Here is a 26,381-nt window from a genome sequence, read left to right as displayed (position 1 = left end):
TGGAAACTTGAATAAATAATGAATTGATGAAGAGGAGGGAAAGTAGCACCTTTTCTATATGGTTTTATAGATTTCTATTTTTCAAACCTGCCAGCAATTGCAGTCGAGTTCCTTCCTAGAGTTACCAGATCATGATTTCTCTGAGTCATGATTGATTAGGGACAGCCCAATTGCTAAGTGTATGTATGTATGTGTGTGTATGTGTGTGTGTGTGTGTGTGTGTGTGTGTGTGTATATATATATATATATATATATATATATATATATATATACACTCTAGTGCTTATATACATGGAATATTGAATAATTAACATCAAAGTGTTTGATTTTTTGGTTATGATATTTAAAAATTAAGGTCAGGATTCTTACCTGAGTTCTGACTCAAGAGGAAATCACAGAGACAGATATGATGACAGAACACACCAGCCATGTCTTCATAGCTCCAAAGCAATATTTCAAAGTGCGAAATTGCAGAGGGAAGGGGTGTACCAGCCCTCCCCCAAACCCAGATGAACTCTTGCATACCAGTGATTCTTTCCACATACTCAATCTGCTCAGCTTATGTGGTGCAGGATACCCTAGAATTGCTCATAACTGCGGCAGATCACAAAGAACCCAGGAAATCACCTGACCCTCCACTTCTCTGAGACACCAGAACAGCCACACCCTCCTCCACTGACCTGAGACCTTAGCTCTCAGGACCTTCACTTTCTCACTTTCTCCCTGGGCAGCAACCTAGAAGAGGGGAGGGATGCCACTCCTGAAAGCAGTCATCCTGTTTTCCATCAGGGCTTCTGAGTTTCCCCCGCCATCACGACAGTCTGCAGAAGAGAATGAAGTCATTCTTTTTTTGTAGCTTCTTCATGTATTATTTGTTCATGGAGACTCTCATTTTGCTTGCACTTGGACTAGGGCAACTGGAGCAACCTAAAATATTAATTTCCATAGCAACAGATATTCAGGTGTTGTTCCCAAATAGTCTCAGACCAACCTTATACTGCTACCCACAGAAACCAAATCAAGGTCTGTAGCATGTATTATATGTCTGGACAACTACTCAAAAGGATTTAGATGGGAAGAACAAATTCAGAGCCAGCAAAAATACATGCACTAATACTGCAACCTTGGCAATTTCTTAGAGAAAGAAGATGAGGCCATGTACTACTGTACTTGCTGGATAAGGACAAAATCAGAGTTCCCAGGATAACTTAGACAAGAACTACTTCCAGGTCTGTGCCCATTCACCTTCTTCTCATATGTGCAGCCACAGCGGCTGCTGAGCAGGGTATCCACCCTGAGACTCCCTTCTTTACAGCACTTCCAGAGCTTTCCAGGGAAACTCCTGGATTCAGCTCTCAGTGAACCCTGCATGGTAACAGCAATTATACTCTGAAAATGCAGGGTAGATGGCTGAACATAGTACAGTTGTTGTTTACTTGACTGTACAGATTTCCAGAAATTGAATGTTTCAAAATGAATGCAGAAGAGGCTCAAAATGAATGCTGAACAGATGTGCATCTATTATATAGATATTTCTTGTGACTGTCATTTTTTTCCATTTTATACCTGAGCACTGGAAGTTTTCAGAGGGACAGAATGATCTGTCAGACATAATAATCATATGCCCTCTTTTGGTATCCTGAGACGATCTGAAGAAATCTAGTGATATTTAAATTTATAAGGAAACAATCAGCTATTAGGGGTCCATGAGAGATCATTGTACAAATCTTATATCTGGGGGAAGAGGTGGCATCTCTGTCCACATTCAGGGCTGAGGGCTGGAACAAAACAAAGCCTGAAGATCTTGTATATCAGAGCTCTGCAAATAAAACAAACAAACAAACAAAATCGTGAATAAGAGGAACAGATAGTTAAAAAAAAGATAATACCTGCTTCTTGCATCTACAGAGAATGCAAAGCTAGTAATTCCACAAACCAACAAAATAAAACATATTTATTGATGATTATTTTATATTTAGCCTGTGAATACCAGCTGGATGTTTGAGAACTTTCACAGAATAGTGGGACAAAATATTAGACCCAAAATATGAAAATTCCACTCGTACCTCTCTTATAATCTACTTTCAAACAAGACAGAAATTAATGTGAAAAGTTCTTACATCAGAAACTCTTCTCATGTTAATACCATTTATGAATTTCTTAGCACATAATATCCATACATGAAATTACTGCAACATATCCTTGCTCCATTTCTCCCTTCTAAGGATCAGATTGTGCTATTAAGAACAGAGATGCTGTCGAAACCCAGTGAGGGAACATTAGGGGGCACCAGGGCACGTTCCCAGGGGCAGGCTCAGGGCTGTCTGTCCCATACCTTGTCCATGATGATTCCTGATTTTGTTATTACAGTGGGAATAACTAGAGCACCTAAGTCTCAACAGACCTCACCTTTCACCTAATGTCTATGAGACACAAAGGAAAGAAGACTAAGGTAAGGATAAAAGCAGTCTAAGAATATGAACCCTTTTTAGGGGAATGACTATCATGGGGAGGCCAGCATAGGGTAAATTTTTACTAGAATGAATGAATGAACTATATAGAATGTAGGGCTTTTGAATGAGATAGGCCTGGGTGTTAATGTTCTTGCTGGGCCACTCACTGACAATGTTATCTAGGAAAATTACTAGAGCTTTTTATTTTGTTTCCCAACGTTAAGTGGGAACAATGTTAAGTGTTAACAATTACGGTGGGTTTCTGAGGACTAAATGAAGTTTCGTCTGAAGGTTCTTAGCATCATAGTACGAAAATCCCAGTGTTTTTCACCTCATTGAGCCACTTCAACTAAAGTGGGGATCCTCAGAAATTCATAGAAAATCACATCTACCTTGTCCTCCAAATAATATTAAAGGGGTGCTTTAGTTTTTTTAAAACTAAAAATGAAATGGAGCAGTGTAGACATAAAAAGATTTTTTTTTCTCCTTAAACAATAGCATGAAATACCTCAGTGTCTGTAACCACACTAATTATTAATAAGGCATCAAGCTGTGAACTTTGAGCAAACTACTGATCCATAAAACAGACCTATTTCTGCACAAGATTGTGGAATTTGACCTCGTTTGTTACTATGTGCAATAATAGCACTTATCTTCTGCATTCAAGATAAGCATGCATAGCTATCTATAGGTGTTACAAAATATGGCAAAGTATAAAATGCAGGTGATTAAAAAAAGAGGTCAAGGATAAGGATAGGAGTATTAAAAACATTTAAAGGACAATAGGGAGGAAATGCTCCTATGGAGGTTGGGGGTGGGGTAATGTAACATTGTATTAGTGCACAGATGTTTCTCTGGTCTTCTGGGAACTGACAGTCTCAACACCAGGAACCTGATGAAGCAGCACTGCAGCAGATCTCATTGTGCAGGACTCTTATTGGCTCAGAAACTAGCCTTTCTTCCCTGTCCCTCCTCCTCCTCGGAGCAAGAGCTGCCATCATACCCCAGGTCCTGTTCATGCTTTCTGGTGCCGTCAATCCTAACTAGTCACTGAAAATGATAACCTCATGGATTTTTCTTGTGACTTTGACTTGGATTTGTAAGTCAACCTAACTTCTTTCTTGTCCTGTTCCATTCATGTACAGAGTCATCTGGACACAAAAATAATTTTAATACCTATGATCTCTCTTCTTTGCTTTTCAGGTGGAGACTCCAAAATAAGGTTATTTCAGGATCAAATAACCTTAACCCGAAGATCAGACAGAACAGCACACATCAGTTGCAAGGTCTCTGGGATCCCCCTCCAGAATGCCATTGTGCACTGGTATCAACTGAAAGAAGGGGAGCCCCTGAAGCGGATCCTTTATGGCTCCTCCAAGACTAACAAGCAAGATAAGCCCAACCCCCGCTTGGAGACAGAAGAGAGAGAAGATGGCATCTTTTATCTGATAATCAATAATGTTGTCACCTCAGATGAAGCCACATACTTCTGTGCTTGCTGGGATCCCACAATGTCACAGAGTCACAAGGGACCTGTATGAGAACCTCCCGATTAAGACCCCTCAGCTGTGCTCATATGCAACCACATGGACTCTCCAATACTGTCATTCCCAGGTTCACAGGTGTTGGAACAGAAAGGTGCTTGGAACATATTTAGCCCAATGCTTTCACTCAAAATTAGGAGCCAACTGGCTTGCTCAAGCTAGTGAACCTCAGAGGCAGGAATACTCCTACCTCTCAGACTCTGTTCAGTGCCTCTTTCTACCTCTCTTGTGGTCAATATTGATTATTTTTTTAAAGCAACATTGCATATCTTTCAAAAGGAATCTGGGAACAATTTCTTATCTTCCAAGTGATAATCCAGCCCCCAACCAGGTTTTATGTAGGTGAAGTACGTGACTGCCACACTATTTAGAAAGGGAGAAGGTCAGCAGAGGATGGACTCCAGGCTCCATCAATCCCCATTCTGCTATCCCATCCAAGGTTACTTACCCTCCTTTCTTATAGCTTCATTTCTGTTCTGAAATCATAACACTGGAATAGTTTCTTCAGCATATACACCCAACATAAGGTCATGCATAAGATAGACACTGACTTCTTAATGAATATATGTGTAAATATTTTGCCAGTTCCAGAAGGACCTGCTGACCCAAGGCCAAGATTTCCTCTACTTCACTGTGAAACCTGAAAACATTTCTAATTTGTCTTTGGTTAAAGGGGGGGGGGGCACTGGCCAACTTCTGCCTTGTTAGTCCCAGGACTTATTTATGTCAAATGACTTACCAGATAATCCTTGAAAATAATAACAGCAACACTCAAAAAGTCCATGCTATGATATTACACCTAAACACTACTAATAAGTTACCCAAACAAAATTAATTCCAGTCATAGTCCCTTGTACCACAAACTACTTAACACGTTATTTTTATCCTCAAGCTTTTACATCTCAGTAAGTGGCAAAGGTTTCCTGTATCATATATCACAATGGCAAGGATGTTTGATGAAATGCATGGTAGTGTTTTTTTTAAATATTTTATACATGTTCTTTCTCCTCCAGTAATGAGAAATAAAATTATGAGGAAACCCAAACATTCTTAAGGTTTGTGTGTGTGTGTGTGATGTGAGTTCTGAAAGCAGAGATGGGAACCCTAGGAACTAAGGCTTCACATCCTCAAAAGTCAACCACACACCAGATAAAACCCTGCTCAGAGTCACCTCAGATGACATTTGGCTGTCAAGATGGTCTCCAGCCAAAACTCTAGATATTAAGGCCAGAGCACTTCCACTTGCCTCTCTATCTCAATGTAAGTTTAGAAACTCCTTACATTCACACTGACATGTGCAGGATAATAGGCAATCTTGGACAGCAATAGGTGCCTATTTATAATTCTGAAGGGTATGGCCAGAATATTCCCCTGGTCACTGCAATCTCCAGGTATAATGCAAAGACAAATAAAACAAGTAATTTGTACAATTCAATTGGATTTTAAATTTAAACTAGACCCAGCCCTATATATTCTAGTGTTAGGTGATTGCTTTTAGTGCTCATTGTTCTTTTTTTTTTTATTCCCAACAAGGTATTTGACCATTTAGATTTCTAAGTAGTAATAGTCCACATGGTAAACAGAATATCAACCATTATGAAGTAAAAACTTTCATTATTGACAATGATAAAAAAAAATCTTTACAACAAATTCTATTTGTTCCAAATAGAATTGGAACAACCAATTAAGGAAGTTCAAGAACAATCTTTATAAATATTCTATAGCCAAACTATAGAAAGGTAGTCAAATGAGAAACTAAGATTAGTTTCAATATTAAAACACCTTACATAAGCACCAATTCTGATATAATAACTTAAGTTAATTTAAAATGACTATTAACTATAGAACAAATAAGTTATAAAACTGACATTCAACATCTATACTGATTCCATTTTATAATTTTGTTGCTCAACCCATTACTATAAACAAAATCATATCATACATTTGGTAAAATCTAAGGTTTTTTATTTGTTTGTTTTACAATGTTATTCAGCTCAATAACATTGGCTTGAATAATATCAATTTTTTCCTTTAATTTTAAATAATAAAAAGGGGGAAAACAAGATCCTACATGGCCCAATGAATCTCATAAAATTATTTTTAAAAAAATTCTTTAAATTTTAATACTAAAAGTCTGGCTGCTGCTGAGCAACACATGGTACAATAGGATAATTAAAATTTCAAAGGATGGAATCTAAACCTGTATCATGGAGACAACTGAAAAACTTGACACAGGAAGGTAAATCTCTAACCACAATGTTTATAGCTATGCTGACATTGTGAGCTATCAGGCAAGTTAAATCTACGGAGAGACTTCAATGGACCTGTTCCCCAGATCCACCTCTTATGTACCTAACAATGTGGACTAGGGAATTCATCCCAATATTTTCTAATGATACTTACATGATGGGAGATTTTACAGATAAACATTGCACTTATTCATGTTGCTGGATTTAATTATACTGGCTACAATAGGAACCTGACTATATGTTGGTCCCATGATGAGCATGGTGCTACTTAAAGGTGACTTTTGAGGAAAGGACAGCATAGAAAAAGACCTAGGCCAGCCATTCATATTGGTCCTTAGAACTTAAGATTATATCTGGACAGTTATTAAAATGGGACGATTATTGAAATGAAATTCTTTCATAATAGGCCAATTATTTCCACAGAATACCCACCAATATTTCATTACTTTAATCATTCTGCAATAAAATTTGGTATCTTTCCTAATTGAATGAAATATACAAAAGCTTTGCCAGTGTGACATAGAATCTCTAGTAGTGATGAATATGTTTTGGGTTTATCTTCAAAAGTTGATAAAAGACAGCCATATCAAGATGCCATTTCCTATAGAAAGTCTAAAGTCAGGAAAACTTTACATGGAAGTACTGTCACTAAATGTATCTCACTTTTCTTTTTTCTTACCAAGAATTTGCAAGCAGCCATGTTTAATTTGGATTCTTAATTTAGTAAATGATCTAAGAAGCTGAAAATATAATTATCTAGAACTATTTTCAAAATGTAAAAAGAAGATTGAACATACAATCATTCCAATTCTTTAAAAAACCCATATGATTTAGATTACTACCTGTTGTTTTAGTGTTATTTACAGCCATGTAATGAAGCCCAAATTAAAGCCTGGGAAACTGATTGATGTTACACTAGAAAGATCAATAATATGTTTAGATTTATAAGTTATTCCTTATTTGATAATAATTTGGGTCCTATGAATCTTAATGTATTCTTTCAGATTTTATCTGTTTCAGTATTCACTATATTTATGGACTTATTCCATTCTCTTATGATGTTATTACCTCTGGAAGTTCCATTGGTAATATTCTAACTTTTAGGGAGGATGATATTCAAAGAGATCTCTGGAATTTAACTGCAGCCTCAAATTTTCTACATTATATAAATGGCCCCATGCATAACTTTATAGGCAGGAACCACAAGGAGGATTCCTGCTTTGGCCTGTGAGCCTTTTTCAATTCTCTTATGTTTTAATTATTAGAGATATAAAAATAAGAAAAAATGGATAATATCCGTAAATTTTCTTAATAATTTGGCTCAAAGTATTTCTAAAGTCCCATGCAATTAGGTAAGTATTGTTAGATTGAAACTAAAATATTCTAAAAGCTATTCTTTCAAATATCAATAGTGAGCTTTAAACCCTCAAATTCAATCTTTATACCCTCAAATTAAATGCTTTGCTAAATATGGCTTTATTACTGCAGCCAAATATCATACTTCCCAGTAAATTTGGGAAAAATTAAAAGATATCTAATGGATATTTAGCATAAAAATAATAATGGCTTAAACCTCATGGGAATACATCAGAGCACCCAGGATACTTAGAAAAGCAGAACCAATCTCATGGTCCCTGCATCTCTAGCTGATCAAATACTTTGTAAATTAATTATTGGCTCCCATCCTGGAAACATGTTAAAACTATCTACATTGTATGTTATTGAAATGATATATTTGCTATGAATTCTTTTTAGAGCATAATAATAGATTGTGATGCTCTCAGATCAAGGACCCAGTGACTCAAAGTAAATACCCCTTATTTGTATTTAAAATTAAAAATGGAGGAGATGTTTAGAGCCATCCATGGGCTATTTGGACTATATTGCACATCGCAGCCTAATGAATAGGATAATCTGGTGTCTGGGAACTTCTAGTGGATATTTCCTCTGGTTGACTGCCTAGACACATTGTGAGAACACATTCAAGCTCTGCCAAAGGTCCTATATAGCACCAGGGATGGGTGACCTGCTGTAGTCGCACAGCCTTTCTGAGATGGGTATGACCTGCCATGATGCCAATGGACCTGGTGACTGTAAGACATCACGAAGCAAGACTCCACTCCTGTAACCTTATCCCTGTTTTTGATGTACCTTCTTAAAAAATTTAAATAAACCACTGGAGCCATTTTCTAATTGTCTAGCTCCAGCTCCTGTGCGGACTGGACCTATCAGGGGCTCCAACTTTTTGAAACTATCTTTCTGACTTTGTCTCTTGTTCTTCACTAGTTGTAGACTTTAATTTCTTAGGTGGCTTACACCCTACTTGGAAGGAAGAAGAACCCCCTAGGGAGACACTGGCCACATCCCCGTATTAAGCATTAGTGTTTGAAAGTTCAAAGACCTCAATTTTTTTTACAGTAATTTTTGATGCTTTATCACAAACAAAATTATCCATGTGTATGTGATACCATATTATATTTTGACACATGTATACATTTTGTAATGTTCAAATCAGGCTAAACACATTTCCCCCAAGCATTTATCCATTCCTGATGGTGAAAACATTTGAAGTCCTTTCTTGTAGCTTTCACAAGCATGCAGTACATTATCATTATCAGTAGTCTGCCTCCTACTTAGAGGCACTTGCTTCATAGTACCATGCACTGGTATATTGCTTTTTAGAATATGCAAATCAACCTTTTAATCTACTTTTTATTAGTTTGATGATCCCTGTGATTTTCAGAAAGCAATACCCAAAATCACACATGGCCAGACGAAATGCAGATCCACTGTCTTATCCAGATTTGCACAAACTTAGAAACTGTCCTTGACACACTACCCTGCCAAACAACTCCGTCCACACAATAAGAAGCATTTGAATGAACAGGGACTGGGATTTTGCAAAACTCAATTCAAATTCAAACTCCCAAGTTTCCAGTTTCCTATCTGACTTTCTATGATCATAACAAATTATAGGTGAACGTAAAAGAGGTAAATGTAAGATGAAGCCTGACTCCTAGTAAACATTATATTTATGAATTTTCTTTCCTTCTACTACCACAGTCAAAGGCCAGAGTTTATCAACCTGCAATAGGAAGAAAGAAAACAGAAAGGAGATTTTGGAACTGGGGTGGTATTAATTCCCCAGGAAATATTCTTTCACACAGAAGGGCCCTTTGTGCCTCCCTCTTCAGAACAGACAAATATCCTCTTTGCCAAAAATAAATAGGGGCTTCCCCAGGCATGTTTTGCTGAGGGTGCTATATAAATTAAGTATCTGTCATACATTTGGAGCCCCAAGAAATTAAGAGATCATCAAATTTAGAAGGGAGATGAGAGATGAAATTGCTAAAGAGAAATAACTTCTTGAAAGTGAAATGACCTGGCCTCTCTCAAACACTGTCCTCTGATATTTATAAACAAGAAAACTCAATACTTCCCAATGACCCACTATACTTTGTTGGAACATATTTGGTATTATTCAAGCAATAAAATATGTGAAATCAACATTATGCCAGTTCATGAAAATGAGTGGTTTATAGATGTATGTGATTTGCACTTCTTACACATGTCAGATAATGTGGACAATGTGTTTATTTTGCTTAAGAGAACAATCTTCTCATTTTTTCTCAAAGGAAATCTTTGCAACTTTTTCAGGTACCAGATTCCAGTAAAAGTTCTAAAATTTCCAGAATATGAACCAATGTAAAAAAAAATGTATACGTTATTCTTTTGTTTTTAGTTGGCAAGCAAACATTGAAATGAGAAATGAGATGTATTTTAACACCTTTTTTTCATCTAACAAATTTGGTTGAGTTTGGTCAATGATGAAAATTGTCAAGGCCAAGCTTGAGAAAGTGATGCAAAACTTTACAATTAAATTGAAATATGTTCGACCTTACTGGACTTTCTTGTAACTTACATGGTTATTAATTCATTCTTCATTATATTTTGTAAAACAGGATTTAAGTTTCCTCCACTGGTCATCTCAGGACCTGGCAAATGCTGTGTGTGTCTGTCTGGGTTACATAGGGAGGGTGAGAATTAAAATTACTGATTTTTATTCACAAATCTAAGATTCTTCCATTCTTTCTTTAAAAGCGCCTGAATTTTTGCATTAATGATCAGAGAAAATAGTCCATATTTGAATATCTATTATATCCCAATCTCTAGTCTATACACATTATTTCATTTGAACCTTATGGATTCATGAGAAATGGGTCTCTTCATCTCCATCTTACAGATGAAGAGACTAAGGCTCTGTAAATTGTACCAAGGTCACACACAACACCAGGAGTGGAAGCACCAGGCCCTGAATCTATCAATTCCCTTCAGTTTAAAGCATCCTTTCCTTCACTTTCAACCTCTAAGATGCTAATTATTTGAATTCTTTCACAGGAATCTTCAAAACACATTACATATATTCATTTGCATTGCACACTCTGTACACTCCTTGGTCACAGCGGAAACACAGGTCCTCAGTCGCCTCTGGCTGGTTTGTGATCGTGTGTGAGATATGGCTGTATCACCTGAACTACTCCCCTGCCCAGTTCCCTTTGATTTCCACAAATAAATTTATCTTTCTAAAGCACAAAGCTGGTCGTGTCTATATCTTCTGAAAAGCCTTCAGTAAGTCCTCCTTGTTTATTCTTTTAAAAACGTTTATTTGAAAACATTATTAAAAAGACAAAATTACCCACATACTTACTTCTTAACACCTAGTGTATTAATTGATACTTCTCCTGCCCCATTCCCAGCCAATTCTCCTCTCATCAGTGGATGTAATTACACTCCTACAACTTCTGAACACACAGGCAGCTGTGTCTTTGTCATTTTAATCTGTTTAGGGTTTATCACATATGGTAGGAGGCAGAGAGAGATTTTTATCTATCCAACATTAATCCTTGTCCAATTCCAGTTTTTAAGCAATCTATCAAATTCTTGCAGTTTAAAAATGTTGTGTCATTATTTCACATACCAACATACTTGGAACGCTTTTCTGGAAGTTTTCTGTTTTTTTATCTGCTTCATTATTCTTACATCATTATGTCAGTAGCTTTGTAATAAGCATTAGCATCTATTATCCCAAATGTCTATTTATTGCTATTTTCTTTTCTTTTTCCTTCCCTCATCTTTCTATGTCCTTATAGATATTTAATCAATTTATTAAGCTCATTACTAATCCTCATTTTCTAGAAGAAACAAAATGTTTTAGTGATTCTGACTGGAATTGCAGTTAATTTAGATGTGAATTTAGGAGGTATTGGCGTCTTCTTTTTTAACTGTAAAGTCACAGTTTATTGATTTTTGTGTCTGCCACTTTTATGTCCTCTTGCATATCTGTACCTCATATGTATTACCCAAGGTGATTTCATGCTGAAAGAATCCCGAAAATTAGTTTTTTTTGGAAGTACAAGGTACAGTGTATTTTTAAGTGGAATCTGTTATAGTCTGTCTTTAATACTTATGCTTAACACTGTAGCACTATGGGACCAAAGCCTGATTAGCCTGTCATATGTGGCTGCCTTCTATTCTCTAACACAAAACTCACATGGGATATGCTGTACATAAGTCATCTTTGACTCATGTATGGTGTTTAGTTTCCAAGGAGTTTTATTTATTGGTTGAGGTATCTTTCATTTCTCTTTGAATATCTGTAATGCTTTGGTTCTTGTCTTCTGATGCATTTAATGTTTTCTTCAAGTTGAACATTCTGAGTATAATGATCCTGGTTGCTACTTCTCAGGAAAATGTATTAAATTTAAGTTTGCTGAAGATACTTTTTACTAAATCATTCACTCCTGAGCTGATTTTTCTCCCAAGGTACTAGTGAGAAGACAGCTGCCTGCACAAGCAGTCTCCAGAATCCAATTCACAAGCCCTGGCCCATGAACCATTGGAGCAAAAACAGGTAGTGTTAGTACTTCTCTGTTTATTCACCTTAACTCATAGTTTTAGCTGTATATTTTATAATGTAACATATTGAAAAACTGATGAATTAATATAGTTCTATAATTTATAAAGAAAATAACATAAAATGAATACTTGATGTTATGACTAGGGGAGGTATGCAAATATGTTTAGAAACTTCTGCTCTTAGCATACAAAATCAACTCACAGTGGATCAAGGACCTAGAAATTATGCCAGAGACCCTGAATCTAATAGAGGAAAAAGTAGACCTAAGTCTTTATCATGTCAGATTAGGCCCTGACTTCCTTAATAAGACTCCTAAAGAAAAAGAAATAAAATCAAGAATTAATACACGGGATGGACTCTAAACTAAAAAGCTTTTTCCCAGCAAAAGAAACAATCAATGAGGTGAAGTGAGAGCCTATATTTTGGGAGCAAATTTTTGACACACACACATCAGGTATTGGCTTCTTTATGATAGTTTCTTCATCATTAATAAGTTTCTCCTTGTATTATTGTTTTATTGTAGGCCGTCAGTAACTGTGGTCTTACTAGAGTTCTCATATATCTTCTTATAAGTTTTGTAAAATAAAAGATTTCATAAAATAATACTCATTATTTTGCATTTTATTTCTGAGATCCTTCATGAATCTGGAAATGCAGATAATACTGAAAAAAAAGCTTCTGATTAGTAAATAAAATAAAAACTAAAAGGATTGAGTGGGCATTGTGTGTGGGTGCCAAAGATGGAAAGGGTAATGGATAGCTCCAAGTAATTAAAAAATGGAATTTAGAAAATGATATAGTAAATCAATCAATCAATTGAAATTTAAAAACACTTTCAGACATAATTTTCATTTAGCCTCCTGTTCTGGCCAATTGGGTTGGTGGTTGTAAGTGGCTGTCCATGGACAGTTTTCCTCCATGACCACATTCATCCCTCACCCTTGTTGGCAGATGGCATATGTGCTCATGGAACTTAGGCTAGGTTGGATTGGGCCTGGAGTGAACATGGGGGCCACCTCAGCCTGTTCTTGGTTCTTGCAACTGAACTGTTCATCTGCAGTGGGATGAGGAATTGGCTGATTCTGGCAATTTCTCTATTCCCACTCTGAGATAAAAAGACATAAGATTACAAAAGTGCTGCCAAAGAGACTTCTTCTTTCAACATATCAGAGAACTGGAATTTCTAGTGTAGTTTAAGTAAGAAATCTCTAATTTCATGGGGAATAGAATTCTACAGGTTTATTCTCTTATTCCAGGAAAAATAATAACTCGTCACAGAATTTATTTCCTCACTTGGCACTGCTCCTATAGTGAATGTGATTCCACACAGTAAATGTGGCTTTACTGAAAGTGGAGACCTGATCACAGTTCTCACATTTGCATTTTCAGTTACTAAAGAGCTTCCTCCTTTGAGAAATGTGTTCCCAATGGCTGGCACAGATGCCTCGGTGTCTGTAAGAACGGAAGTCCCTTTCCTTTGATGGTATCTCTGAGCAGTTTTAATACAACCGAACACCTAGAAATTTAAAAATAAAGGACTCAATTCTCAGAATACTATTCCTGTTAACTTAGAAAAATAGGACCAGTTGGCCCATCTCTCTTTTTTCCTGTTCTTACCATTGACAATTTCTTTGGTGCATTCCAAAGATTCCTGCTTCAATGGAAAGAGTTTACAAGGTCTGTGTAAGAGGAAACTTACAAAATATCACACGGCACAAAACCTATAGTCGAGGAGTTGAAAGAAACTCAGAAGACCAAACTTCCAGGACAAAGATGTTAAACTCTTGGGCATGTCATGAAGCATAGGAGAAGGCTGAGATTTTTGTAGAAGCTGTGAGCAATGTGATATATAGTGAAGGTTGGATCAAGATATTTGGAGGAGGTACAAAGCTCATAGTTTCTCCCTCTGGTAAGTAACCTTTTTCCTGTTTTTACTCTAGCAATGAAAAATAGATACAGGCTTTGTAGAAGAAAAAAAAATGCAATAAACTTTTCCTGACTCTACCAATTTCTTGGCCTCAGGTTAGGAAAAGCAATTTCATAGTTTTGGGATTCTGGATATTGAAACAAAATTACTTTGTACATGATTTCTTCCCTTCCCTGTTAGAAAGCAGATTGAATGTGTACATTTAGAATGCACACACACAGAAACTATAGCCTAGGGCTAGAAATTAAAATTTGGGAAACCATGTCTGTAGACTATTAGTGTAAATATTGTTGCCTCAAGATACTTTTTTTTGTATAAGGTTTTTGAAGTGAGTCTTTAAAATGGATTTTGACTAATTGCTTCTTCTATATATTATGAGATAAATCACAATTCAGCTATCTCTAACTAATCTGCAAAATCTAAATTCTTAATTTTAATCTTATGGCTAAAGACAGTAAAAATATATGTAATTCTTTTAGAACATTACTATGGAGTATAAATTATTCCATCTTCTCATTTCTCTAATCCTTTAGAAGGTAGGCTAACTATAGTCACAGTTTATGGAGCAATGATTTCGGTTGCATGGTCTGGAGATAAACTGGAATTTGCAAGTTCCACAAACCATTTCAGTCCAAGGTGTAGGGAAAGACTCTTCATGGTTTTACATACAAGCTGAGCATCCCTAATCTAAAACTCTGAAATCCAAAAATCTCTGACATTTCTGGTCCCAAGCATTTTATATGAAGAATATCCAATCTGTATTGTATCTGGTGGAAGAATTTGATTAAATGGCCCAGTACCATAACATTAAAGAGTTTCAGGACTTCCCTCCTTGCTTAACATCCCAGGACAAGAGATTCTGTTATTCTTACTTCATAGATGAAGACACTGAGGCTTATGGTCATTTGTTTTCCTAGTTATAAGATTAGTAACTGTGGCAAAAATCGGGGCTCTAGGACATCCTATTGCATAGGCATTCACTAAAGCTTCAAGATATTATTCTCAGGTTCCTTGTACAGAATGACAAGCTGTTCTTATAGCATTTCATTAAATTTTATTTCTGCATTATATTTGCCAGAAATACAGAAGCTGGTACGAGCTATTGCAGCTGTACTGACTTTCCTTCCTCAATTGCATGACTCAGAGCTGCCTGGTCACTCATGACAGGATAGCTACAAAAATGCCCACCAGTTAGGGTCTCCTGATGAGCAGCACAGGGTTAATATTCAATGCTCCAGAAACTGCAAGGGAATGTTCAAATCAAAAGGTGCCATCTTTCTACTGTGAATAGCTTAAGAGATCATCAGTAAGTATTCATATTCTGTAACAAATCAAGTTGACTATCAATGGGAATTAGATTTCAAAAAGACATTAAATTATAATTAATCCAGATACCCATCCTTCCATTCATATGAGTCACAAATATAAATCACAGCAAATATTCATTTTAAATGTTCCAATGTCATTACTATTATTGTTTCTCTTTGAAAATTAAAGAAATATTAATTAAATCTAAGTTGTACTCCAGACCAAGAACTGATGGACTCCTTTAAAGGAGGAGATTCAAAGCTTCTGGCAAATCCTGAGAAATTATAAAACCAGACTTTACAAGACTTTATAAGATAATAGGTATAGCCCAAGCTGCCCAGGGAGAGTGGACTGAGTTCTTAAAATCCTGATACCACTCTAATAAAATCTGATTTTATTAGAGCTTTGTCTCTTTCCAGTGTCAGTTGAGCTGATTTTTATGTATTCGTATAAATGCTAACAAAATATTGGTTTCAGGACAGATTCTAGCACAAAATTCTTGGAATTGCTCCTGTGTGGTCATTATTCACAGTGGGCAGTCAATTCCTAAGAGGGAGTATCTTCCCTGAGCTTGCATTTTCAAATACAATATTTTTCATTTTAGAATTAGAAAGGACATAGATGCACCAATCCTTTAGAAGAGATATGATACTGGGATTGAACTCAGAGGTGCTTTAACTGAGCTACACCCTCAACCCTTTTTAATTTTTTTGCTTGAAAACAGGTTCTAAATTGCTTAGGGACTTGCTAAGCTGCTAAGGCTGGCCTTGAACTTGTGATCCTCCTGCCTCAGCTTTCCATGTCTCTGGGATTATAGACATGTGCCACAGTGCTTGACTCAACAATTATTAACAATTATTCTAAGAAATAGAGGGAAGAATCCCATTATGTACCATCACTATTTCAATGCTGTGGGGCTCATGACATCTAATGTTATGCACAGAAGGGGTCCCTTCGCAGATGGGTCAGGCAGGTAGCACATAGTGACCTAAGATGGCTTTGAGAACCAGGCTGCCTGCCATTTCTCTGGTCGTCTTCTTCCTTTAAGGGCCTAACCAGCAGTTACAAGTCATACTTTGGCATGTACTGAAGGAAGGTTGTTTGAAGGGGAACATTCTGGGGAAAACTTGGAATTCACAATGTGTTGTGCTGCTAGTTGAGAAGAAAGCCAATATTTTGGACGATACAAGGGAAGAGTTTTTACTCACTCACTGCACCTGCTAGCTTGAGCCAGGGCTCCCTTCCATTGTCTTAATGGGGAAGATAAAAGAGATGAGTGAGAAATACACGATTCCTATGATGATGGCTTTGGCAATTTCAGGTATATTGGAGCAAAGTAGACTTCAAACTGAGGACAGAGGAATGACCTTTCCTTTATTGCTTTAAATCTAATTGCAACCCCAAATGCTGAATTTTTATTGAAAAGGGCAAGTCTTGGTCCTTTGAAATTACAATACCATCTTGGAGCACAGTCATAGCTACTGATAACAATGAAGCTGATAATGATAAACCCTTCTCTGTTTCTATGGTATTTTTAATCCAATTGCTTTTTTTATGTATTGTTCCATTTTGGTCTCACTTCAGCACTAGTAGCAATGTTGAATTGCTTTACATTCTCATCATTGTTAATGGATAAATAACCAAAAACCTTTCTGGGCATTGTGGCACTCCCCTGTAATCCCAGCAACTCAGGAGGCTGAGGCAGGAGGATAGTGCGTTCAAAGCCAGCCTCAGCAGATTAGCGAGGCACTTAGCAACTCAGCAAGATCCTGTCTCTAAATAAAATACAAAAAAGGACTGGGTTGTGGCTCAGTGGGTAACCACCTGGAGATTCAATCCCTGGTACCAAATGATAATAATAAAATAATAATAATAATAACCAAAAGCCTTGAAGGTAGTCACCTTGCTCAGTCACAGAACTTGTTATGAGCAATATGAACCAAGACCAGAATCCTGGTCTCTGGTTTCTTAGGACTTTCAGGCCATCATGTTGACCCTAGAATTTGAAGAACACAAGGACACTAAACTCGTTCAACATTTTTGATATGGGTGAAAACACTGTGAAATGATGGTAGGAAAATTTTTGGTGGTGGAACAAAACTCATTGTCACAGGTATGTATTGGAGGATATGTTATTTCCAAGGTAATAGAGGATAGGCAAGGAATGATTAAACTGGAATAGAATTAAGAATGTTTAGAAAAAGAGAGAATGAGATGAAGTTTCAGTAGTAACCTTACAAGAGATTTCAAAAGAAAGTTTTATACTAGAGAACAGGGAACACATTGTGCAAATATTTTGATAAGGTTTGACTCTGTGTGCATGTAGACTTCTATGAAACACTTTCATACAATGTTGGCAATAATATCATTCAAGTACTTGACCCTGAGACCATGTCCACTGTTATAGATTAGCCTTCGATGGACTCAATAGAGTGGAGACATTGCCTTTACTCATGACCAAGAGTCAGACAAAGGAGTCAACTCTTTGCTCCAAGGCAGACTCGGAGCTTCACCTGCTCCAGATTCATCACTATTTAGTGGACATGCAGAAACATCCTTTGGCTTCAGTGTCCTAAACCATAAAATGGGAAAACAGTATGAACCCAGCAAGGATACATGGGTATTGAAAGAGATAATGTGAATAGAGTTGTTTGCATACTGTTCAATCCATAATTTTTCTGATTCAAATGGAAAGAGAGAAGCTTTTCTATGATAGAAAGTTGTTTTTAGCCAGAAACCTTTACTATAGAGCAGACATTCTTAAAAGGATTCAGGTATATTTCTAACTGTTCCTATAAAAGATTATCTTAACATTTGTTCACAATAAAATTGAATCTGGAGGTACTTGTTTATCTTTTTTTTTAAGGAGAGAGAGAGAGAGAGAGAAATATTTTTTAAATATTGATTTTCTAGTTTTCGGCGGACACAACATCTTTATTTGTATGTGGTACTGAGGATCGAACCCAGCGCTGCGCACATGCCAAGCGAGCACGCTACCGCTTGAGCCACATCCTCAGCCCTTGTTTATCTTTAGCAGACTATTTTTTTTATCACTTGGCAAGAAAAATTACACTAAAATGTTTCTTAAAATTTTTGTTGTTGTTTTACATGCTTTGAATTTTAATATTTTTGTCTTAACTAATAATAACTGTATCATTAACATTTATTTATTCTGTATTTTATTGTCAATAAAAAGGCTTTTACCCTTATTTGTTAGGAAACATTCATACAAAGCTTTTTCCTGACAAATAAGATTCATATGGAAAATAAATTCATACAGAAAATGGTCTATATAAAATCAATTAAATAATTCTGAAATTTATAAAAAATCTGAAATACATATTTAAATATAAAATAACTATACCTCCAGATTTGATGAAGGAAAAACAGAAAGTAGAGAATATTTAAATTCTCAAATAAAGATTCAAAATCTTACTTTCAATAGAAAATGCATATGACGTTTGATAAATTTATACATAATTCATCTTGCGGAATCTTCAAATACAAACAAGTTGGCAATTTAACTCACATTGCATGATTGTACAAATTAATATAAATAATTGAATTGAAGAGGTTTTGTCATTTTTTAAAATAATTAAATATATGGTAATTCTTTTATTCATCATTTAAATAAAATAGAATTGCTGCCATTTTATGCTTCTTGAACAAAAATCGACCGTGAAAAATGCTCTTAATAAGTACATTTGTATGGGAAGTTTTAAAGGACCATGACTTTCAAAGCACAATAAAGGTACTTTTCATTACAATCAAATATGCTATTTAATGCCCAGTTAACTCTTACATTGAGGATGTCATAGAAGTTTGAGATTCATTTTATCTTCAAAAAAATAAAACAAGCTTAGCCAGAGAAAAAAGGCAATGCATGGTGGGGTGCTGTGCAGAAATTTTTCAAGTTTAACATTTGAGTTTCAATTTCTGTATTATAATGAATCAGATGTATTTCAATGGACAAACGTATTCTTAAAATGTAACTATAATATAGAATTTTAAAATCAATCTTATCTTCTACAATATGCTTTTTGAATTAAAAATAAAGCATGTGGTGGAGAAATATATAGTATCTTACTATGTGCACTTAAAAGCAAGATGAACCAAATTAAAATAAGTATATTATAACCCAATTATATTTACAGCATGTTCAAAAACATAGAAATTATAGCTGACTTTTGTGTAAAAGTCAGGAGCTTTAGTCTTTTTCATCTCAAATGAGAAGCCAAATTGTTCTTAAGAAATTGTCTGGGGTTAGGGATTTAGGTCAGCAGCAGAGCCCTTGCCTATCTTGATCAAGGCTCTGGATTTGGTCCTGGGCCCTGGAAAAAGAAGAAAAATAGAATTTGCCTGTTGAGTATGGCCATGCAGGCTTGTAAACCCAATAATTCCAGAGGTTGACACAGAATTTTTCCAAGTTCTGAGCCAATCTGGGCAATCTACTGAGACCCTGTCTTAAAATAAAAGGTAAGATTGGGTGTGGTGTCACATACCTGTAATCCCAATGGCTTGGGAGGCTGAGGCAGGAGGATCAATAGTTCAAAGACAGCCTCAGCAAAAGCAAGGCACTAAGCAACTCAGAGAGATCCTGTCTCTAAATAAATACAAAATAGGGCTGGGATATGGCTCAGTGGTTGAGTGCCCCTGAGTTCAATCCCTGGTACTCCTCAAATAAATAAATAAATAATAGTATTGGGGATCTGGGCGTGGTATGGAGTGATCCCAGTGGCTAGGGAGGCTGAGGCTGGGGATCATGAGTTTAAAGCCAGTCTTAGTAACTTAGTGAGGACCTGAGTAACTTAGTAACCCTGTCTCAAAATAAAATATAAAAAGAAGGGGGGAATGGCTGTGGTTATGGCTCAGTGATTAAGTGCCCCCTGGGTTCAGCCTCCAGAATTGAAAATAAAAAAGAAATAGAAAGGAAGGAAAAGGAAAGAAATGGCCTTGAATTATTATGCTCACTTCAACTAGCCCAAAGAGCAAAGCATTTGAGTTTCAATTGAAAATCAATTAGAAAGCCAACATCTATCATTTTAGTCAATAGGTTAAAAATAATTATATTACAAATTCACATTCAGACACACATGATATACCATTGTAAACACATGATGCTTTGGTTGATATTTTGACATTATATTTGCAAGAAACTCTAGAATCACAAATTTTACATTATACCAATTACATTACATGCCTTATTCAGCAGATTAAGATAAAGAGAATAATGGAGCTTCAAAACAGTTAAATAGCATGTAGATTAAATGTGAATTTGGGGAAAAATACTGAGAGGCATGTATGGATATGCAGATATGTATAGACTCTTCCAATTTATATTAAAGAACATATGAAAAATATTCTTGGTATCTTCCTAGTCACACTGAACTTCAAATGAAAACCCAAAATAAAATGAACATCTTGGAATCTTTTTTAAAGCAAAACAAAATTAGATAAGAACATTGGTTGATGAGATTAAGCACAAGATCATTTCTGAAAATAAGCAGTAAATTGTTTAATAAAAGGTACAACAATGTTGCTATTTTGCTTCTAAATTCAAGACAGTATGAATAATTTGGAGATGCAACTTTAAATACTGCCTAACCCCAAACTTGAAGTAGTTCAGATGTGAAAGTGAAATGTTATGTAGCTAGTTAGACATCAACTAGAACTCCAGGGACTTCAGAACTGGACATGGGATCTGTCTTTGAAACTAAGAGATCCACTTGATAGATTGAAAGTATAAATGAAAGTATATACTCATTAAAACTAATGATTGCATGTTGTTAACAAAAAAGAGGGAAAAAGAAGAAGAAAAAAAGAGAAAATCTACATCCTGATGTTTACTCATATAAGAAATAAGATAAATAGGATGCATTCTAGAGTCAGCTAAATGAAGTCTAGGTTGCACAGAACCAAATATCATGAGAATGTGAGCTACTTGGCCAGTGAGCACAAGTGATAAAGGATGGACAGGGAAGCACTTTAGAAGTAACACAGACTCATCTGCAGACAGATCACTACAGAAGCCTGGTCTCCTTTCCCTCCCTGTCATCTGCCATGAAAACGTGCACCACTACAAGAAATCAAAAAAAGTAAGTGGTTTCATGAGTGTTGGTAGCTTGGTTAGGAACAGTTAAATGTCGTCCCTTACTTAGCATGTGAAGAAAGGAGGAAGGCCAGATTTGCCTCTGCCACTTCATAACTCTTATTTTTGGAAGTTACTTAATCTCTTGAAACTCTCTCCATATCTATAAATAAGGACAATAGTAAATACTTCACAACCTAGGTGGGAATGAAAGACCAGCTTGGGCACTAATTCAATGGCAACTCTTCTTCCTATTTCTATGCACTAGGTTTTTCCAAACTATGTGACGTTTCTGTTTCTCTAGTAATTCTTTTTATTGATATTCCATTTTCTCCACAGATAAAAGCTCTGATGTAGACATTTCCCCCAAGCCCACAATTTTTCTTCCTTCTGTTGCTGAAATAAATTTCCATAAGGCTGGGACCCATCTTTGTCTTCTTGAGAACTTTTTCCCTGATGTTATTAAGGTATTTTGGAAAGAAAAGGATGGAGATGGGATTCTGGAAGACCAGCAGGGAAACACTGTGAAGACTGATGACACATACATGAAGATGAGCTGGCTAACTGTGACTGGAGAGTCAATGGATAAAGAGCACAGGTGTATCGTCAAACACGAGAATAATAAAGGTGGAGTTGATCAAGAGATTCTCTTTCCTTCGATAAATAAAGGTATATATGTTTAAATATAAATATGAACTTTATAAATTTTTATGCTTTTTCCTTGAAAACTTTTTTTTCTTATTTTTGAGATTAGGCCTCACTATTGCCCAGGCTTGTCTTGAACTTGTCATCTTCTTCACTCAATCTCTGTAGATGTGACTACAGGTGCCTGACACATTGCCCAGCTTTAGAAATCTTGTTTGAAAAAGAGTTACTTTACATTTTTTATGATATATCAATGTAAAATTATATAAATTCTTCTTAAATATCATTACATTTAATGGTAGCACATGCCCTGTTATTTTACCATTTAATTAGAATGACTTAGTCTTTGGAAAAAAAAAAAGAGAAATTTTTCCAAAGCTTTCTCAGCCTTTGTTTTTTTTTTTTCATGCAAAATATTAAGGTCACATGATTTTATTTTTTTTAAGAATTGTTAAATGGTTTGTAGGAAACAACAAGGCCAACATATAACCCCGATGATGGATCCCTTGCCAAGGATGTGAGAGGCCCTGGTTCCGTCTACAGCACTGCAAACAAAACCAAAAATGAAATAAAACAAAACTACAAACAACATACTCTAAAGCATCTAGCAATTTAGTATATGATAATGCTAAAAGGAGTGTCCACAATTGATGACTTTGGAAAGTAAGAATAGTCCTGAGTGTTAAACGGCTATCCAAATGCCTCAAAGTGGTCATGGAAATGAATCATTCTTAGACTATTCCCTGTGGCTAACAGCCCTTTTAAATCAGTGAAAGAAACATAGAGCAGAACATGCCAAAAACTTTGCCATGCAAGGTCCAGATTTTCCAAGTAAGACTTCATCCTCTGGGACCCTTAGTTTTTGCAATAAGTGAGGTCTGCACAGTTTTCCTAAGATATGCATGATTCGGAATAATATGGCTTCTTTCTATTGTAGGTTATCTTGAACATTATATTACATTTGTGGTAAAAAAGAGAAAAAAAAATCTTGCATGAACTTCTTTTTCAGGAGTAGAAAAATTATATATGAATGATATCTATTTAATCACAGCCTGAGACCAATTATTTCTATAATCGTGGGGCTCAGATTTTTAATGTCTTCCTGTCTCACCATGGAACTGATTATATATATTTATGATTTATGCATAAACCTATATCTATCTATACAAACACTTATGCTCTCACTGTCAAATATTGGATATGAGTAATTGACCAGTACTTGCTCTCATTTCTGGCAGGTGTCACCAGGACTGAAGCTTGCTCTAAAGATGAAATCAGTAAGTTTTAGTGTATTTTTTTATCATGTCGTGCTTTAGCATTTTTCCCTTTTGTACTTACCTGTTTTTAGGTAGAAAAAAAACAGATGATTGGATGTTACAGAATAGATTGAGTGATATATTAAATTAATTCATGATCTAAAATGATTGGATGTTGGGCTGGGGATGTGGCTCAAGCGGTAGCGCGCTCGCCTGGCATGCGTGCGGCCCGGGTTCAATCCTCAGCACCACATACCAACAAAGATGTTGTGTCCGCCGAGAACTAAGAAATAAATAAATAAATATTTAAAAAAAAATGATTGGATGTTACAGAATAGATTGAGTGATACATTAAATTAATTCATCATTTCTAGACAACACATTAACACAGTCAACTAGTGATTTGGGGAGGAAATGATTTAAATGAAAGTTACAGTAACATGCTCTGAACTATTTCAACAAAAAGATTTTTATTATTTCAAATGATTTGGAAAAACGTGATATCAAGTTATTTCTAGTTTTTTTAAGGGTCCATGTTATTTTTAGTTTTTTAAAATAAAGTTTTAGATAGGTGTTAATAAAGTAAAGTGGCACTTAATGCTTTTTGTGTAGAAGTTCTTGGACTGTGTTCTCTATGCCTCCTCATAATATTCCTATCAAGTGGTATGATAGTTTTTCCAATTTTATAGATAAAAATGATCAGCTAAAATTAATTATGTAATTTGCACATGCCATACAGCCAGACCTTGAGTTTCAACTCATGCCTTCAAATGAAGATTTGTTTTCTATTCTATTTATATTTATATATAAATATATATATATATATATAAATATATATATAATATAATATAATATAATATATATAAATATATATATATATAAATATTTAATAATATTTATATTTCTATTCAGTTTTCTATTCTTCCTCCAAGCTAGAGTCTCAGAGCAAGAAATTCCAAAGCTTTGATCCTGAGGCAGGACGGACACATGGTGGGGGTGGGAAGTGCATGGGCCTCAGAGTACCACAGACCCCGACTGTTCCCCTTGTTCTCAACCATCAGTTGTATCCACCTGGGTGAGGGACTTCCGCTTTGTAATACTTTGCTTATCTGCCAATAGAGAATAATGATGCCAGACTCACTTACATGGAATGTGAATGTGTAGCAAAATGTATCTTTATCAAACTGAAAATAAGTACGAGTTTATGGCCCCTTTCTCCCTTCATATGCACACAGAAGGTGGCTGAAGGCATTGGCTCCAGCCCTGCTCACCTTATCTCTGTTCCCAGTATCCCTTGGAATAGATCTTAGCTGGCACACAGGCAAGGAGAGGCTGGAACCCACACCTGACCAAGGGCCCAGAGATGTGAACACATTTCTTGGGATCTCTTTGTACTCTCAGGGTCAACGATTCTTGAGGTCTGATTCTATGAAGATGGAACATGTATGTGGAATTTTCCACAGGAAGAGACTTGTCCTTGTGGCACATTGATTAACTACTGTGGCCCACTGTCAGTATCTTTAATTGTTACATGATGTCATATATTTCTTGTAAAACTTCAAAGGATATCATGTGTCATTATCCCCCAAATATTAGAGTATCAACAAGAGACATTCAGAAAAAAAAGATGAGTGTGCCCCAACAACCTAATATTTTCAGAAATTTGGCACAAAAACTTTCTTTTTATTTTTCATATTGTACTCTTTTTCCAAAATCTCCCACGTTGCACAATGGTGAACACCACCAAACTCCACTGATTAGTCCCTCTAATAGTCTTATTACATCCATGCATAACCTGCAATGTCTCATATACTTCGAAAGCAGAAACTCAGATTTATACTTAGGATTAAAATTTTGATGTCTAGGTAGTTTTTTGCCTTTGGAAATGTGGAATCATAGAGTGGATAAGAATGTCTTCTTTAAAAGTCATATTGTTGGGGTCAAAATCAGGGACTGTCACTTAATAAAAGCATAACATCAGGAAAATTACTTATATCCATACTCTCAGATCATTAGTTTGTAGATGGGAATGAAGATATTTTTTTTCTTTCTCTCAGAGGTTTTTTTAAAGACTAAAATTTTACATGCAAAGCTCTCAGAATACTGTTTGGCATTTGGTTAGTAGTTAATGAATATGATCAACTATTTTTACTTAGAGACATTTTGGAAGTGAAGAAAATCTAAAACCTCGTTATCACACATGCATTTGACCCCTATTGACCTCAAATATTAAAAATGAACCTTACTTTTTGGCATTGGGAAGGTTCTAAGTTGAGTATGGCAGAGGCTGTTAATGGACTTGACTTGAAAGCTGAACCTTGCTGTTGGTGTTTTGGGTAGAAGTGGTAGATGTTAGCCTTTGGGGTTTGGTGGGGGTAATGTCACTTCAGTGTAGGTCACCAAAAACAAACATCTGTGGCACCCTACCTCAAGAGGTTTTTTTTTCATGTGAAATAACAGGCACAATTAATTGTATGACTTCTCTTAGATACACTGAGGCTGCAGCTCACAAACACCTCTGCCTACTGGACCTTCCTCCTCCTGCTGCTCAAGAGTGTGGTCTACTTGGCCATCATCACCTTCCATCTGTTAAGAAGAACAGCTGTCTGCAGCAATCTGAAGAGCTCCTAACAGCAGCACAACAGGATAGTGTTATGTTTTTTGTTTATTGTCCCGGAGAATGTCTGCTGAGGACCTGGCTGGGCTTGCTTGCTGAGCATGGGCTCCTTAATTTCCTGTCCTCATTGCAGAAGATTTCGAATTCATCCATGAACTCAGAAACTTCATGCCGTAATAACAAAGAGCAACCTATTGTAACCCCTAGTGCCTCTGTTTCCATGTTCTCCATCAACTTCTCCAGACATCCCAAATCATGGCAACCTTGTTGGGGACAGTGCTGCTTCGAGTCACAGCCCTTAATGCCCTTTAAACAGAGACCATCTTTAAGATGGTCTTCTATTCTAAACACTCTAAAGCAGCTCTCTTTGCTACTTT

General features: G+C 36.0%; 1 gene segment (V, D, J or C); it reads left to right on the top strand.

Moving 5' to 3' along the window:
* Positions 1–26,084, top strand: part of LOC113181960 (T-cell receptor gamma chain C region DFL12-like) — a 38,177-nt gene extending 12,093 nt beyond the window's left edge. Inside the window, 5 exon segments of the C gene segment in view lie at positions 4,373–4,379; positions 14,046–14,072; positions 21,826–22,155; positions 23,370–23,408; positions 25,876–26,084. Of these exon segments, the coding sequence occupies positions 4,373–4,379; positions 14,046–14,072; positions 21,826–22,155; positions 23,370–23,408; positions 25,876–26,018 (546 nt within the window).
* The last annotated feature ends 297 nt before the right edge of the window (positions 26,085–26,381 follow it).

This window comes from Urocitellus parryii, chromosome 3 (genome assembly GCF_045843805.1).
Source record: "Urocitellus parryii isolate mUroPar1 chromosome 3, mUroPar1.hap1, whole genome shotgun sequence".
Taxonomy (NCBI): domain Eukaryota; kingdom Metazoa; phylum Chordata; class Mammalia; order Rodentia; family Sciuridae; genus Urocitellus; species Urocitellus parryii.
Note: the sequence above shows the minus strand (reverse complement) of the source record. Positions and strands in the feature narration are given on the sequence as shown.